Here is a 14,719-nt window from a genome sequence, read left to right on the forward strand (position 1 = left end):
CCACAAATTGGCCCCATTGACTTCCATTGTAAGTGCCTCACTGGAACTTCATTTTTGCCTTTTTTTACAGAAAAGGAGGGACGAGTCGATAATAGATTTTGTGGTAGTCAACATTATTCCACAAATGCTGTCGACTGAGCTGAACTTGTACTGAACCAGGAATATTCCTTTAAGGAAATATTAAAAGCTTTCTTTGTAGCCACGGTGTGTGCCTATACAGAAATATAAGATTGATTGTTTGAAATATTGTTTGCAGGAAAGGGTGTTCAGGCTGGAGTCGGATCACATAGACAGTGGAAGAGGAAGATGCCCGTTTCATCCCAACAGCCCTTCAGCATCCACTGTGTTCCGTAAGAATTCATTCTCTCCTCTGTGTAATACTCTCAATCTATTCCCTGCTCTCTTTTACAGACAAATCTCTTTCATCCTATCCAGTCTTTCTATAGCTTCCCCATTCTCCCTCATCAGAATGTGTGTGTTCTTAAGTTTTAAAGCGAGGGAGTGTGTTTTGAGCCAGGGGCCACCAAGTACGAAAGCTCTTCAGGAATCCATTAGAGAGCTCATTCACATGGAGTCAGGGATCCAATTGGATGGAAATGGAGATATGAATTTGATGACTTCCTTTCCGACAGCAGCTGCTGTGAGAGGCCGCTTGTCCTCAGCTGGGTTGTTAATTTAGTCTCTTTCTCAGCAGCTCAGGATTAGTTTCATTCATAATAAAGCTTAGATGCTAAATTGATATTTCCTATGAGATTATTGCATTATGAATCATGACGGGGCTTGTTATTCACACTGGTGAAGGAGAGAAGACGGGTAAGCTATACTTCACCAGTGTCTGCAGTGCCACCTTGTGGTATGTCACAAACAAAATGCCAAAACTGAAATGCAAAAAGTAAAGTTCAATCCTTGGTAATGAACAAGTGGATAGGGATGTAAGACAGCACTTTATCAGTAAATGTGGAGGTATAAATAAAATGCCATGTGAGATATGAAGTCAAAGTAAGGCTATTACTGAACTGATTCAATTGATTCAAGATTAATTATACAGTACTTTGAAACAGCTGAATCAAGAACCGTATGAAAATTCTGTCAGGTACTCATCCTCATGTAGTTCCAAACCTGTATTGTATTTTTGCAAATGCTTTTTTTTTGTGTGTGTGTTTCACTAGAAAGAAAAGCAGCATACAGATTTAGAACGACATGAGGATGAGTAAATAATAACATAATTTTCATTTTTGGTTGTACTATTACTCTAAATTTCATTTAGATTAAAGCAGAAATCAACATTACTATATTGTGGAGCCTAATAGAGGACAGGAAGGGAATTTATTTTCTCAAATAGTTTTGCATTCCCTCGTAATTATTTTGGGTTCCCCCAAAATATTTTCATCCATCCAAATTAACCATGTTTTTTTTTTTTTACCACAGTGACCATAGTTGAACTATGGTATTTGTAGTAAAATTGTAGTAACCACAAAATTTATCATGGTTTTATTAAAGTTGCCATGCAGTATTTTAAGCATAATATTTGGGGTGAAACCATAGTAATAATACAGAAAAACCAAAACTATAATAATATAAAAAATCATAAAAAAAAAAAAACATTAGTTAATTTGTGGTAGGGCTACATGTACACTCAAAAATATATTTGTGCCTATTTTTAAGATTTACACATTTAAATTTCATAACAGAATTTCATCAAAGTCAATTGTGTAATGTTTAGCAAAATTACATTTATAAAACTTAAATTATTATTTTTTATTATTATTATTTTAAGATTATTCAATTCAGTCTGCTGTGAAATTAAAATGTGTAAATCTTAAAATTAACATTATTATTATTATTATTATTATTATTATTTATTTATTTATTTATTTATTGAGTGAACCATTGTTTTTACCATGCTTTCACCAAATAAATAAATAAATAATAATAAAATAAAATAAAATAAAATAAAATAAAATAAAATAAAAAATAAACAAAAAAGAAAATAAACCATGGTTTCACTATAAAAAAAAAACTGCAATACTATGACTGTATTTTTTATTTTATGTTTTATTGTAAAATACAGGTTTTAAAAACCATGGAACATGTACCACAAATTATCCATAGTGTTAATAAAACAAACTATGTTGTTTGTCAGAATAGTTATAATTTGTATTACCATAGTTTTGGACATGGTATATTTCAACCAACAAATGTCATGGTTGAAATATAGTTACTGTATAAAATCGTTATTTTGTGGTTACTATAGTTTTACTAAAACACCACAGTTCAGTCGGATTTGATAATAAATGTATAGTTAATTTTTGTAAAGGATGTGTAACGCTATTGCGAGGGAACGTAATTATTTCAGAAAATAAATTCCCTCCACTAAGGGGCTCCGTTGGAATATGACTGAGGAAGAATTTCATAGTTTTCGGTTCAATGTTATATCAATGTCAGAATTAATAAGCAAAATCAGCGTTGTTTCAGTGTCAGAGATCAACGTTGATTGATGTTGACTGTGTTGAATTAATGATTATTGATGTCTGAAAAAAAGGCACTTTTCACTCTGGATGAGATTCTCTGATAATGTCTGTAAATGTAGCTGCCATTAAGCATGGCATGATTTCGTGATCCTAATTCATTTTTCTTCATTCTTTTATTTCAATTTTGATTGACAGGAGGGGAGCTGTTTGTTGGCTTGTACACTGATTACTGGGAGAATGATGCAGCTCTGTATCGTCTTGGCAACCACAGCTTCATCAGGACTGAAGTGGGTGACAGACAGCAGCTCAATGGTGAGAAAGAAATTAAACACAAAACTTAATCACAAAAAAAAACAAAAGTTACCACAAAAGCATATTCATGTTCATTTTTGAAGCGGAGTACAAAAGCAATTTGCGAAACTTAAAATAACTTGACCGTGATAATGCAATCGGTTCGGCATTTATGTGTGGATTAGATTGTCTAGTATTAGTTCTGTCTGTGCAGTTCCACAACACTTACCGAAAATGTTCAAAAAGAAGAACTAGGGCCTGTAAAGAGGCAACCCTGATGTGAATCATAGTCAATCATAAATCACTGTTAGCACAAGAGTGATGTCCAGACCATCCTGTGTGTGGCTCAGAGAGGCCTGCGGTGTCCTGCTGTGTTTCTCTCTGCTGTAAACCTCCTCCTGCAGCCATACGGGAGCTCTGGATTTCAGCCCAGAACGCTACACCAGAGCCCTGAGACAGTGATACCTTAACCAATAAGCTTATAGTCTGTAGGTGTAGTTAACATGTCAGTTCCATGCCGAGTGAGACTGAAGATATGTTGGAATAGCATACTAACATACTACTTGTGCTTATGCTGTGCACAGAATCCACATTTTCTGAATGCATGGAATACCCAGATGACCTATTACAAAATACGCAAACATATAAAACAATGTGCACAATGCAAAGCATATAATCTCTACTGTCATTGTGTCAAAACAACACGTTTATGCAGCTGTTAAGCATAGTTACTAATCACAGACATCCGTTACAATTAAAATGTTTGTCATTGTCTTGTAGCCCTGTAATTTGATCGTCTATTTCCAATTAAAATAATTAAAAAAAAATAATAATAAATATCTGTGCTTAGTGTCAATGCAACTTAGTGTATTTATTTATTTATTTATTTTTAATTATCAAACTTCAAATGCTGTATAAAAACTAACTTAATCGACCACATTTTTTTCCTCCTTTTTGACTCATTTGATCAGACTGCCAAAAGTAAACACATTTTTACTTAAAATTGGAGAAGAAATCCAAAATAACCATATTTAAGGTCAAGATGATGACTGGACTTTACTCACAGATTTTATATTTACAAAAAAAAAAAAATTTTCAGCAGTTGGGCATTTTAACTAATTATAGACATCTGTTGCTTGCATTTGCATTTTGCCTAATTTATTCCAAATTTGAATAATAGTTGTGTTTTTCATGTTGCTTGTAGTCAGGGACACATTTATTATCTTGTGTTGGATGTGTAGTCTACATAAAAAAATAAAAAATAAAAAAAAAATAAAGAAAGAATAAAGAAAGCATGCAGATGCCCCATACAAAATGAGTAGACTACTTTAATATGAATTATATTAATAAAACATATTTGCAATTACAAAAGGGATTTTGTTTTTTCTACAATTGCGACTTTTGTCATTATCGTGCAGCCCTATACTTTAAAGCAAATGCTATTTGCACCCTGGTGCAAATAATGGTATATGTTATTTACACCCCAGTGCACATAGTGTCAGATACTATTTGCACCCATATTTAAATACTAAGATACAGTATGGGCATCACTGCAGTGTGTGTATTGTGTTTATTTAGAGTCCCAAAGACACACTATATTAAACTCTACCCCTAAACCTAACCTTAACCTTAGAAAAAATAAACTTTTACTACAGTAACATGGTTTCACCATGGTATTTTTTGTAAATTTACAGTAACCATAAAATTGACCATAGTTACTATATTACCACCATATTACTGTACATGGTTAATTGCATTAAAACTATGGTTTCTGCTAAAAAAAAAAAAAAAAAAATGGTTACTACAATATTAGTAACACAGAGATGCAATCTACACACAAGCAATGCCGATGCGATTGACAGACCCCGCCTCCAGATCAAACCCTTCTCTTCACTCCTCGACATTCACTGTAACCAAATCACTGCAATGAAATAACAATTTATATTCATTTGTATCTATTATTTTAAGTAGTATTGAAGGCAATTTTAAGAGTTGAAACAGGAAATCGGATGGGAAAATGAGTGGGACAAAAAGTGGATTTGAACCGTGGTCGCACAACAGTAAACATACACACACCGTCTTTACACGCCACTGCAGTGACCTCTATTGCCTAGGTGCAAATAGCTGCACTGTGTAGCAGATGGCATTTACACCAGGGTGCAAACAGACACTCCGAAAATTTAATCATCCACTTCCAATGTGAAAAAACAAATTAGAAATCTGAATGCTTTGTTTTTTCTGGGATTTTCTCCCCTTTTCTCCCAATTTTGGAATGCCCAATTCCCAATGTACTCTAGGTCCTTGTGGTGGCGTAGTGACTCGCCTCAGTCCGGGTGGCGGAGGACGAATCTCAGTTGCCTCCGCGTCTGAGACCGTCAATCCGTGCATCTTATCACGTGGCTTGTTGAGCGCGTTACCGCGGAGACGTAGCACGTGTGGAGGCTTCACACTATTCTCCGCGGCATCCATGCACAATTCAACACGCCCCACCGAGAGTGAGAACCACATTATAGTGACCACGAGGAGGTTACCCCAATGTGACTCTACCTACCCTAGCAACCGGGACAACTGGTTGCTTAGGACACCTGGCTGGAGTCACTCAGCATGCCCTGGATATATCAGTGCTTTGTATTCATACAGCTGTGTATAATATCAAACTTAAAATTGTCAAAAATCAAAATATTTTAAAACAAAATTGAATTTTATCAATAACATTTTATCTCCTTCACTCATTTGATCAGCCAAAAGTTTACATATTTTCTCACAAAATTGGATTTATAATTCAAAATAACCATATTGAAGACCAATATGATAACTGGATAACTGTGTTAGTATTCCATTCTGAACATAGCCTGAGTGTGTGTGTGTGTGTGTTCAGATCCCATCCATCTCTGAAAAACCTTTTAACATCCATTCAGACATCATCAAATGTGGTCAAATACCATCATCTCCAGCACAACTGAGGTCAGCAGATAGATAATATACAAATGCATTATGCAGAGCATGCAGAGCTCAATGGAGACTGTTGCATGTGGTGTGTACAGTTGAAGTCAGAAGTTTACATACACATAGGTTGAAGTCATTAAAACTCATTTTTTTTAACCACTCTACAGATTTCATATTAGCAAACTATAGTTTTGGCAAGTCGTTTAGGACATCTACTTTGTGCATGACGCAAGTAATTTTTCCAACAATTGTTTACAGACAGATTTTTTTACTTTTAATTGACTATATCACAATTCCAGTGGGTCAGAAGTTTACATACACTAAGTTAACTGTGCCTTTAAGCAGCTTGGAAAATTCCAGAAAATGATGTCAAGCCTTCTGATAGGAGGTGTACTGAATTGGAGGTGTACCTGTGGATGTATTTTAAGGCCTACCTTCAAACTCAGCGCCTCTTTGCTTGACATCATGGGGAAATCAAAAGAAATCAGCCAAGACCTCAGAAAAAAAAAATGTGGACCTCCACAAGTCTGGTTCATCCTTGGGAGCAATTTCCAAACGCCTGAAGGTACCATGTTTATCTGTACAAACAATAGTATTCAAGTATAAACACCATGTGACCACACAGCCATCATACCGCTCAGGAAGGAGACTCATTCCGTTTCCTAGAGATGAACGTAAAGTGTGAAAAGTGCAAATCAATCCCAGAACAACAGCAAAGGACCTTGTGAAGATGCTGGAGGAAACAGGTAGACAAGTATCTATATCCACAGTAAAACGAGTCCTATATCAACATAACCTGAAAGGCTGCTCAGCAAGGAAGAAGCCACTGCTCAAAAACTGCCATAAAAATCCAGACTACAGTTTTCAAGTGCACATGGGGACAAAGATCTTACTTTTTGGAGAAATGTCCTCTGGTCTGATGAAACAAAAATTTAACAGTTTGGCCATATTGACCATCGTTATGTTTGGAGGAAAAAGGGTGAGGCTTGCAAGCTGAAGAACACCATCCCAACCGTGAAGCATGGGGGTGGCAGCATCATGTTGTGGGGGTGCTTTGCTGCTGGAGGAACTGGTGCACTTCACAAAATAGATGGCATCATGAGGAAGGAAAATTATGTGGATATATTGAAGCAACATCTCAAGACATCAGCCAGGAAGTTAAAGCTCGGTCGCAAATGGGTCTTCCAAATGGACAATGACCCCAAGAATACCTCCAAAGTTGTGGCAAAATGGCTTAAGGACAACAAAGTCAAGGTATTGGAGTGGCCATCACAAAGCCCTGACCTCAATCCGATAGAAAATGTGTGGGCAGACCTGAAAAAGCATGGCAAGGAGGTCTACAAACCTGACTCAGTTACACCAGTTCTGTCTGGAGGAATGGGCCAAAATTCCAGCAACTTATTGTGAGAAGCTTGTGGAAGGATACCCAAAAAGTTTGACCCAAGTTAAACAATTTAAAGGCAATGCTACCAAATACTAACAAAGTGTATATAAACTTCTGACCCACTGGGAATGTGATGAAAGAAATAAAAGCTGAAATAAATAATTCTCTCTACTATTATTCTGACATTTCACATTCTTAAAATAAAGTAGTGATCCTAACTGACCTAAGACAGGGAATGTTTTCTACGATTAAATGTCATGAATTGTGAAAAACTGAGTTTAAATGTATTTGGCTAAGGTGTATGTAAACTTCTGACTTCAACTGTATGTTCTCAGTAGTTTGCTCACAGCACAATCATATTGAAACATAGGACAGTGCATTACTGATATCACATTATATAAAGAACGAATGTAATATGCAGAAACGACCAACCTACAGCAACCAACATTTTGAGTTGAAGTTTATTCACTCTTTAATTTCAGCAATTTTGGCACCTGCTGAGCAAGTACTGTATATTTTGTTATTTAAAACAAACCTCTTTGTTTGTGTGTGTTGTTCCTAGAGCCCAAGTTTGTGGGTTCGGCAGTGATCCCTGACAATGCAGATCCTGCTGATGACAAGGTCTACTTCTTCTTCACTGAGCGAGCAGTCAACATGGAAGGAGGAAACAAAGCTGTGTACACCAGAGTGGGCAGAGTTTGCGTGGTACAGTACAAAAATATAAAGTAAATACTGTTGATGTCATGCCTGTTTAGCTCTGTGAATCAAACTGGGCATTTGTAGGCTTCAAGAACATGAGAAATTTCAGTCTCTTTAGTTTGTTCTGCAAGACAGCTCCACCCACAGGTTAGGAGGAGCTAGGGTCGCTACCTTCAATATGGAGAAAAAAAAAAAATTTGTGAGACTTAAATATTGTCCTTATGCTGCATCCTTCCTTTTCAGAATGACCAGGGTGGTCAGAGGATGCTGGTAAACAGGTGGAGCTCTTTCTTAAAGACTCGTCTAATCTGCTCAGTGGCTGGACCAAACGGCATTGACACACACTTTGATGAGCTTGGTAGGGGACACTATACTTTATAACTTCCTCTATGTTTGTCTTTCTTAAAGTGCCCCCCCCCCCCCCCCCTTTTTTTTCCTTTTTTTTTCCTTTTTTTTTCCTTTTTTTTCCTTTTTTTTTTCCTTTTTTTTCATTTTTTTAAAGCTGAAGTTAGTAAGCTCTGTGCCACTAGTGTCCCCAAATGAATTAAACTAAACTCTGTTGTAACTCAATTTTCAAACAGCTTTCCTTTACAAACACTTTTTTGGGAAATAAACATATTGACTTCTAGACAGTTGTCTCCCCATTTTAAGCAGGAATAAGAGGAAATATTTTAATACTCTTCAATATTATTCTACAGCTGAAATAATGAATTACCCCTTGTGTGACCTTCGGGACATTTTTGTCTTTTTCATTTGAGTTTTTTTGATCATTTTGGCTGTGTTAATGCCATCGACATAAATTTTGCCAAAGGTGTGTATTTTTGGGGGAATTTTGATTTCAACCTCAGATCCTATAATACATCTATAATACACTGTGTACACACAATAGTTACACTCAGGAGCTTCAGGACAAAAATTTCCCCATTGAAACCCATTAAAACTGCAATATTTGATCCCAGTGCCATTAAAGCATAAAATCATGAATTCTATGCTATTGTGCTTTCATTCCGGAGCCCTGGCTTCAAAATTTACATTTTTAATATTTTCCACCAGATGGCGCCATTTTTCTCATTTTTAGACTATGGAGCAAATACATGCTTTTCCCTTATTCTCTGTATGCTGTATTATAGAGCACTGCAGGCCAACTGAAGAAATGATGCAGCTAAAATTGTGTGGGTGTGTTGGTATGGATGTCAGAGTGTGTTTTGTATGTGTGTATTGAGAAATGTGTGTGTGTGTTTGCATGTGTGCGTGTAAAAAAACAACAGTGGTATTATGTAAACCAACAGGCATTTAAAGGGTTAAAATCTTGAAAATGAACGAATATCTGGTAGTTATGATCAGGACTGATGTTGGTTAAAAAATCTAAGTCAGTGAAAGTGGAAAATAATATTAATATATAATATTATTATGGCAGTTTTTTGACGCAGATATTGTTTGTCCTCTAGGGACGTCTGAGTAACTTTTCTTTTTTTTATTGACACACGAGGGTTAAATAAATAAAATCATAATTCTCTCTATTCTGTAGTGCAGCAGTGGGCAACACTAGCCCAAATGCATGGACAAATGAATACTTTAAAAAGTCAAGATGAGGCCTCTTGAACAAAATAGGCATAAAAGCATAGAAAGAAAAAAATGTCGCATTAGCTCCAGTGATGTACCATTTTTTCCAGACCAGTGAGCATATTTATTAAATGCCTCTGAGCAAGACTGCTGATGAATCATGTTCTGCTTTTCACATTTTGCCTTTCACTATAAAATATTTATCAAGTAGATAGGAAGTAAAGTATCTATCTATCTATCTATCTATCTATCTATCTATCTATCTATCTATCTATCTATCTATCTATCTATCTATCTATCTGTCTGTCTGTCTGTCTGTCTCTTTTCCATTCATCTATCCATCCATCCCTCTTTTCTATCTATCTATCTATCTATCTATCTATCTATCTATCTATCTATCTGTCTGTCTGTCTGTCTCTTTTCCATTCATCTATGCATCCATCCTCTTTTCTATCTATCTATCTATCTATCTATCTATCTATCTATCTATCTATCTATCTATCTGTCTGTCTGTCTGTCTGTCTGTCTCTTTTCCATTCATCTATCCATCCATCCCTCTTTTCTATCTATCTATCTATCTATCTATCTATCTATCTATCTATCTATCTATCTATCTATCTATCTGTCTATCTGTCTGTCTGTCTGTGTGTCTGTCTCTTTTCCATTCATCCATCCATCCCTTTTTTCCATCCATACATTGTCCATCCATTGTATCTATCTGTCTGCCTGCATGCCCGCCCAAACCCCTTTAATCTAATAGATACTCACACTTGGACTAATGCTCATTTGTCTCTGGACAGACATTAATAACTTTTTTAATTTAAAAGCCACGTCACCACTTGTACTCATTCGTACACTTACACGAGTTTTTGTTTGAAAACACATTAGTTTCGATGACATTAGGAAACTGAAAACGAATGTTTCAAACTTAAATGGATTAGTGTGGACGTGGCGTGAGACAATAAAGCTCAATGCTTCACTGTGCCTCCCATGTTCAAATTAATTAAGTAAAAATTAAAATATAATGTACAGGGATGTGACATGTATGTACATCATTAATGATTATTTTACTGTAATGGCTTTTGCAATATATAATTATATATTTTTTTCAGTATAAAAAAGTATATAAAATATGAATATGATAATATGAACATTATATAGTTTTATAGGCCACACTGTATTTTTGTTTTTATTTAATTTTTAAACATCATTGTTTATGTTTGTGTGTATTGGTGTAGAGGATGTATTTGTACTGCGTAAGAAAGATGAGACAAATCCAGAGATCTTTGGTCTGTTCAGCACAACCAGGTGAGGTCACGTGTCACTCAACAAGCATATTTTTATATTCTCTTTTTTATTTGTATCAAAATACCATAATTATGTTCAATACGAAAGGACAGCAGTCTGGACATCCATCTACATTTTTTTTTTTATCTCAGTGCTGTGTTTAAAGGATACGCTGTGTGCATGTATAACATGGAAAACATCCGTGCAGCATTTAATGGGCCCTTCGCACATCGGGAACGAACCGACCACCACTGGAGCGTGTACGAAGGAAGAGTCCCCTTCCCGCGACCTGGATCTGTGAGCATATTTCATCTGCATGCATTGATTCAATTTGTATCATAATCTTATTGTTAGATCAGAACTCCCGGTGCACAAAATGATGTCATTAGGCAGTCCATGGAGTGAATGTTGAATGTTAGATCTCATTTCTCCAGACACACAGAATTTCTCATGGCAGATGAGTCTATTTTCAGCATGACTGTGCACATCACTATTCTGTGCTAGCGTGTCATGGTAATTCTGTAACGTTAATGTCTGAAACTGAGCACTTAACCAAGAATTGAGGTAGACCTGCAGTACGGTGAAATTGGTAGTGAATTTATAAATTAGATAAATGTATAAACTGTGTTTATTCAGTGAGAATTTTTTTGGAATCACTTTTAAATACAATAAAATCAACCTATGAATTTCCAAATATTCAATACTCAATGCGTGAAAGGATTCATGAACATCTGTATGTCTCTAAAGTTTTTCAAATTTAAGAGGTTTCAGTGTCTATTCAAATGTACAAACATGTTAAAACCTTCCGTATGAATACTTATGGGATCAATGGAAATTGAGGCATTGAAATTGCAGTGGTCTGAATTGTTTGAATTATATCTTATATGTGCTGATTAATGTCCTCCTCTGGTTATATATCTCCAGCTGATAAAAGAGTTAGATTGGTGTTTCAGTAGTTAGTAGAAAGAATGTTGAAGGAGCAGGGATTATCCATTGTTCACATCTCAGAATGAGTCTCGTTTCTTTGTTTTCCTGTGCAATTATTCCTGCAAAAAGTGTTTTAAAAGTATTTCTGTGACAGCTGACCTTTATAAGGCAATTTGTTGGCTTTAGTTGTTGTGCTGCTGGGTTTCTGATCAGCCTCTTGTTTTAAAAGGTTATGGCATGCGAGAAGCAGGCGAGATCAGGAGAAGCAAAACCAAAGAGCTAAAAAGGCTTGCGCGACTTGCTAAAATGCATTTCTAAGAACAAAAAGCCAATTTTTTACCTCTTGTATCTTTTTTTCTTCTCTCTGCTTTTCTCCCCAATTTGGAATGCCCAATTCCCAATGCACTCTAAGTCCTTGTGGTGGTGTAGTGACTCGCCTCAATCTGGGTGGCAGAGGACGATTCTCAGTTGCCTCCGCGTCTGAGACGTCAATCTGTGCATCTTATCACGTGGCTTGTTGAGCACGTTACTGCGGAGACATAGCGCATGTGGAGGCTTCACGCTATTCTCATCACACGCCCCACCAAGAGCGAAACACATTATAGTGACCATGAGGAGGTTACCTCATGTGACTCTACCCTCCCTAGCAACCGGGCCAACTGGTTGCTTAGGAAGCCTGGCTGGAGTCACTCAGCACGCCCTGGATTCGAACTCGTGACTCAAGGTGTGGTAGTCAGCGTCAATACTCGCTGAGCTACCCAGGCCCCTTTTACCTCTGTTTCAAGATTCTAAGTCAACAGATCTTTATTGGCATGATTATTATTAATAGTAAGTGTATACACTGCCCTAAAAATGCAAAACTCAGTGACTACACCAAAAAGGTTACTTGGTTCTAGAATGTATTTTGTTTTTACTGCAATTTTCATATTGCATTTTTGTCTGTATCTGAGCATAGTTGACGGGACTCATCTGACGGGACAGATCATGATCATGTAGTAGTCTAAGAAACTTGATTTCACTCAACACTTAATTTGAATTAAATGTAATTTAATTAAAATGTGCTATGTGTTGTACTGGGTTTTGCCTTTGTACGGCAGTACAGTACTTACAGTGCAGATACAGACGATACAAAAAAGACCAATAAATAAATAAGGTAATAAGAAATATTATTATTAATAAGAATTAATATTACAAATAAATAAAGATTTATAGAAAATGTTGGGGAATATAAAAGAGAGGGAAAGGGTGAAGATATAATAAATAAATAAATTAATATGCATTTATTTACTTAATATAAATGTGAAATATGTTATATACAGTACATTAGTATTTATGGGTGTTTCTTTAGTTGTGCTAGTTTCTTTAGCACTTTTATGTCACAGTCAGTATCATACTATGATTTCTTTAATGTTTAAAATTATGATCATCTAAACAAAGAGTGAAATAAATATAAACCATTTTAATATTTATTGTGTGAAAATGATTTCTATACATTTTTAAAAAATTCCGACTGTCCCACAGTCATGGCTGTCATGGTACTGTCACCTTGTCAGGTTGGGTTTCTGTCTGACGGGACCATGGCATTATCGTCCTGTCTCGTGTTTTGTGTACCTTCTTTGTGTGAGCGCACGGGTCCGGTTGTTAGTGACCGCCTTGAGTGAGTTACCGCCGTGTGCTCTCCAATAATGTCATGGTCCTGTCACCTTGTCAGATTGAGTTTTTGTCTGACGAGGACCGTGGCATCATCGTTCCCTGTTTGTTTTGGTCAAAACGTGTTTATGTTTTGCCCTCATGTGTTTCAGGTGCCGCTGGCACACGGAATCAGCATTTCCATGGGAACCCTGATCATGACAACTTTCAGCTGCGAGCGGCACCCACCCCTTGTTTGTTCCCTGCTTATTTAAATCCCCTCATGTGTCATGTCTGGTGCTGGATCGTTCAATGTGGTTTAACGTTTATGTAGTTCAATGTTGAATGTAGTCTAGCTTATGCTAATGAGTGTGCTGTCAAGCAACTAATCTTGCTCTTTGTGTCTAGCTGGTGCTGTCTCGTGTATCTATTGGTTGCCTGTCTCTGCCCGCGTGTCGGGAGTGTGGTTAACTTCCAGCTTGCTGTACGCCTGTCCTCGCCGCCCACGAATAGCCAATGGAGCATTCCTTGTAGCTGCAGCCGGTGCTAGGATTGCCAGTTTTCGCCAGCACAAGTTTAAGTTGATGTTTATTGTTGTAAATAAATCCTTTGAACTGTTCCTCGGCTATTGGGTCTCTGTCTCACGCTTTCTGACAGAACGATCCAGCCAACTATGGACTCAGCAGATGAATCTACTTTTCGCTCCCCCCTATTTCAGCAGGGAGCTCTGCTGGGGCATCAACGGTATCAAATCTCTGCATCTAACAGGGCATTGGAGATGATTGCATCACAGCTCACTGAACTCACTGCGGTGGTCCAACAACTCCGCTCATCTCCCGATGCCGGTTCCTCTCATGTAACACCCCCATCGACTTTGGCAGTTCCCCACACCCCATGGTGCCCAGAGGCTTGCATCCTTCCTCCAGCTCCCTACTTATGTGAGGTGGGATCCTGTAGCACCTTTCTGTCATAATGTGCTCTGTTCTTCGCCTCACAGCTCTCTGCCTTTCCTTTGGAGAGAATGAAGGTGCCTTACATCATCCTGTGCCTCACCAGAAGGCTGATTGGGGAACCGCCATGTGGGACAATGATCGCCCTTGTTGCACCTCGTTTTTGGCATTTGCCACAGAGTTCTGCTGGGTGTTTGATCCAACCATGCTGCAGTGTGATGAACCAATTGGGGAGGTGGAGGAGGAGCCAAGCGCCTGCTCCTCAGTCGCTGCCAGCACTCCCAGCCATGGAGGCCGTTCCCCAGTCGCTGCCAGTGGTCCCAGCCACGGAGGCTGTTCCCCAGTCGCTGCCTGCACTCCCGGCCATGGAGGCCATTCTCCAGTCGCTGCCAGCATTCACAGCCACAAAGGCTGTTCCCCTGCCACTGCCAGTGCCCACAACCACAGAGGTCATTCCCCTGTCACTGCCTGTGTTCACAACCACAAAGGCTGTTCCCCGCCAGTGCCCATGACCATGGAGGTCGTTCTCCTGTCACTGCTTGTGTTCACAGCCGAGGAAGCTGTTCTCCAGT

At 37.7% G+C, this 14,719-nt stretch overlaps 1 protein-coding gene across 2 annotated transcripts in view; it reads left to right on the forward strand.

The window, feature by feature from the left end:
• Positions 1 to 14,719, forward strand: part of LOC127417067 (semaphorin-3E-like) — a 70,275-nt gene that overhangs the window by 41,587 nt on the left and 13,969 nt on the right. For both annotated transcript variants that reach the window (XM_051656784.1, XM_051656783.1), the window contains exons 6-11: positions 257 to 350; positions 2,667 to 2,783; positions 7,655 to 7,797; positions 8,035 to 8,149; positions 10,593 to 10,662; positions 10,794 to 10,938. In XM_051656784.1, the coding sequence (XP_051512744.1) occupies positions 257 to 350; positions 2,667 to 2,783; positions 7,655 to 7,797; positions 8,035 to 8,149; positions 10,593 to 10,662; positions 10,794 to 10,938 (684 nt within the window). The remainder of the gene's footprint in view (positions 1 to 256; positions 351 to 2,666; positions 2,784 to 7,654; positions 7,798 to 8,034; positions 8,150 to 10,592; positions 10,663 to 10,793; positions 10,939 to 14,719) is intronic.

This window comes from Myxocyprinus asiaticus, chromosome 26 (genome assembly GCF_019703515.2).
Source record: "Myxocyprinus asiaticus isolate MX2 ecotype Aquarium Trade chromosome 26, UBuf_Myxa_2, whole genome shotgun sequence".
Taxonomy (NCBI): Eukaryota; Metazoa; Chordata; class Actinopteri; order Cypriniformes; family Catostomidae; genus Myxocyprinus; species Myxocyprinus asiaticus.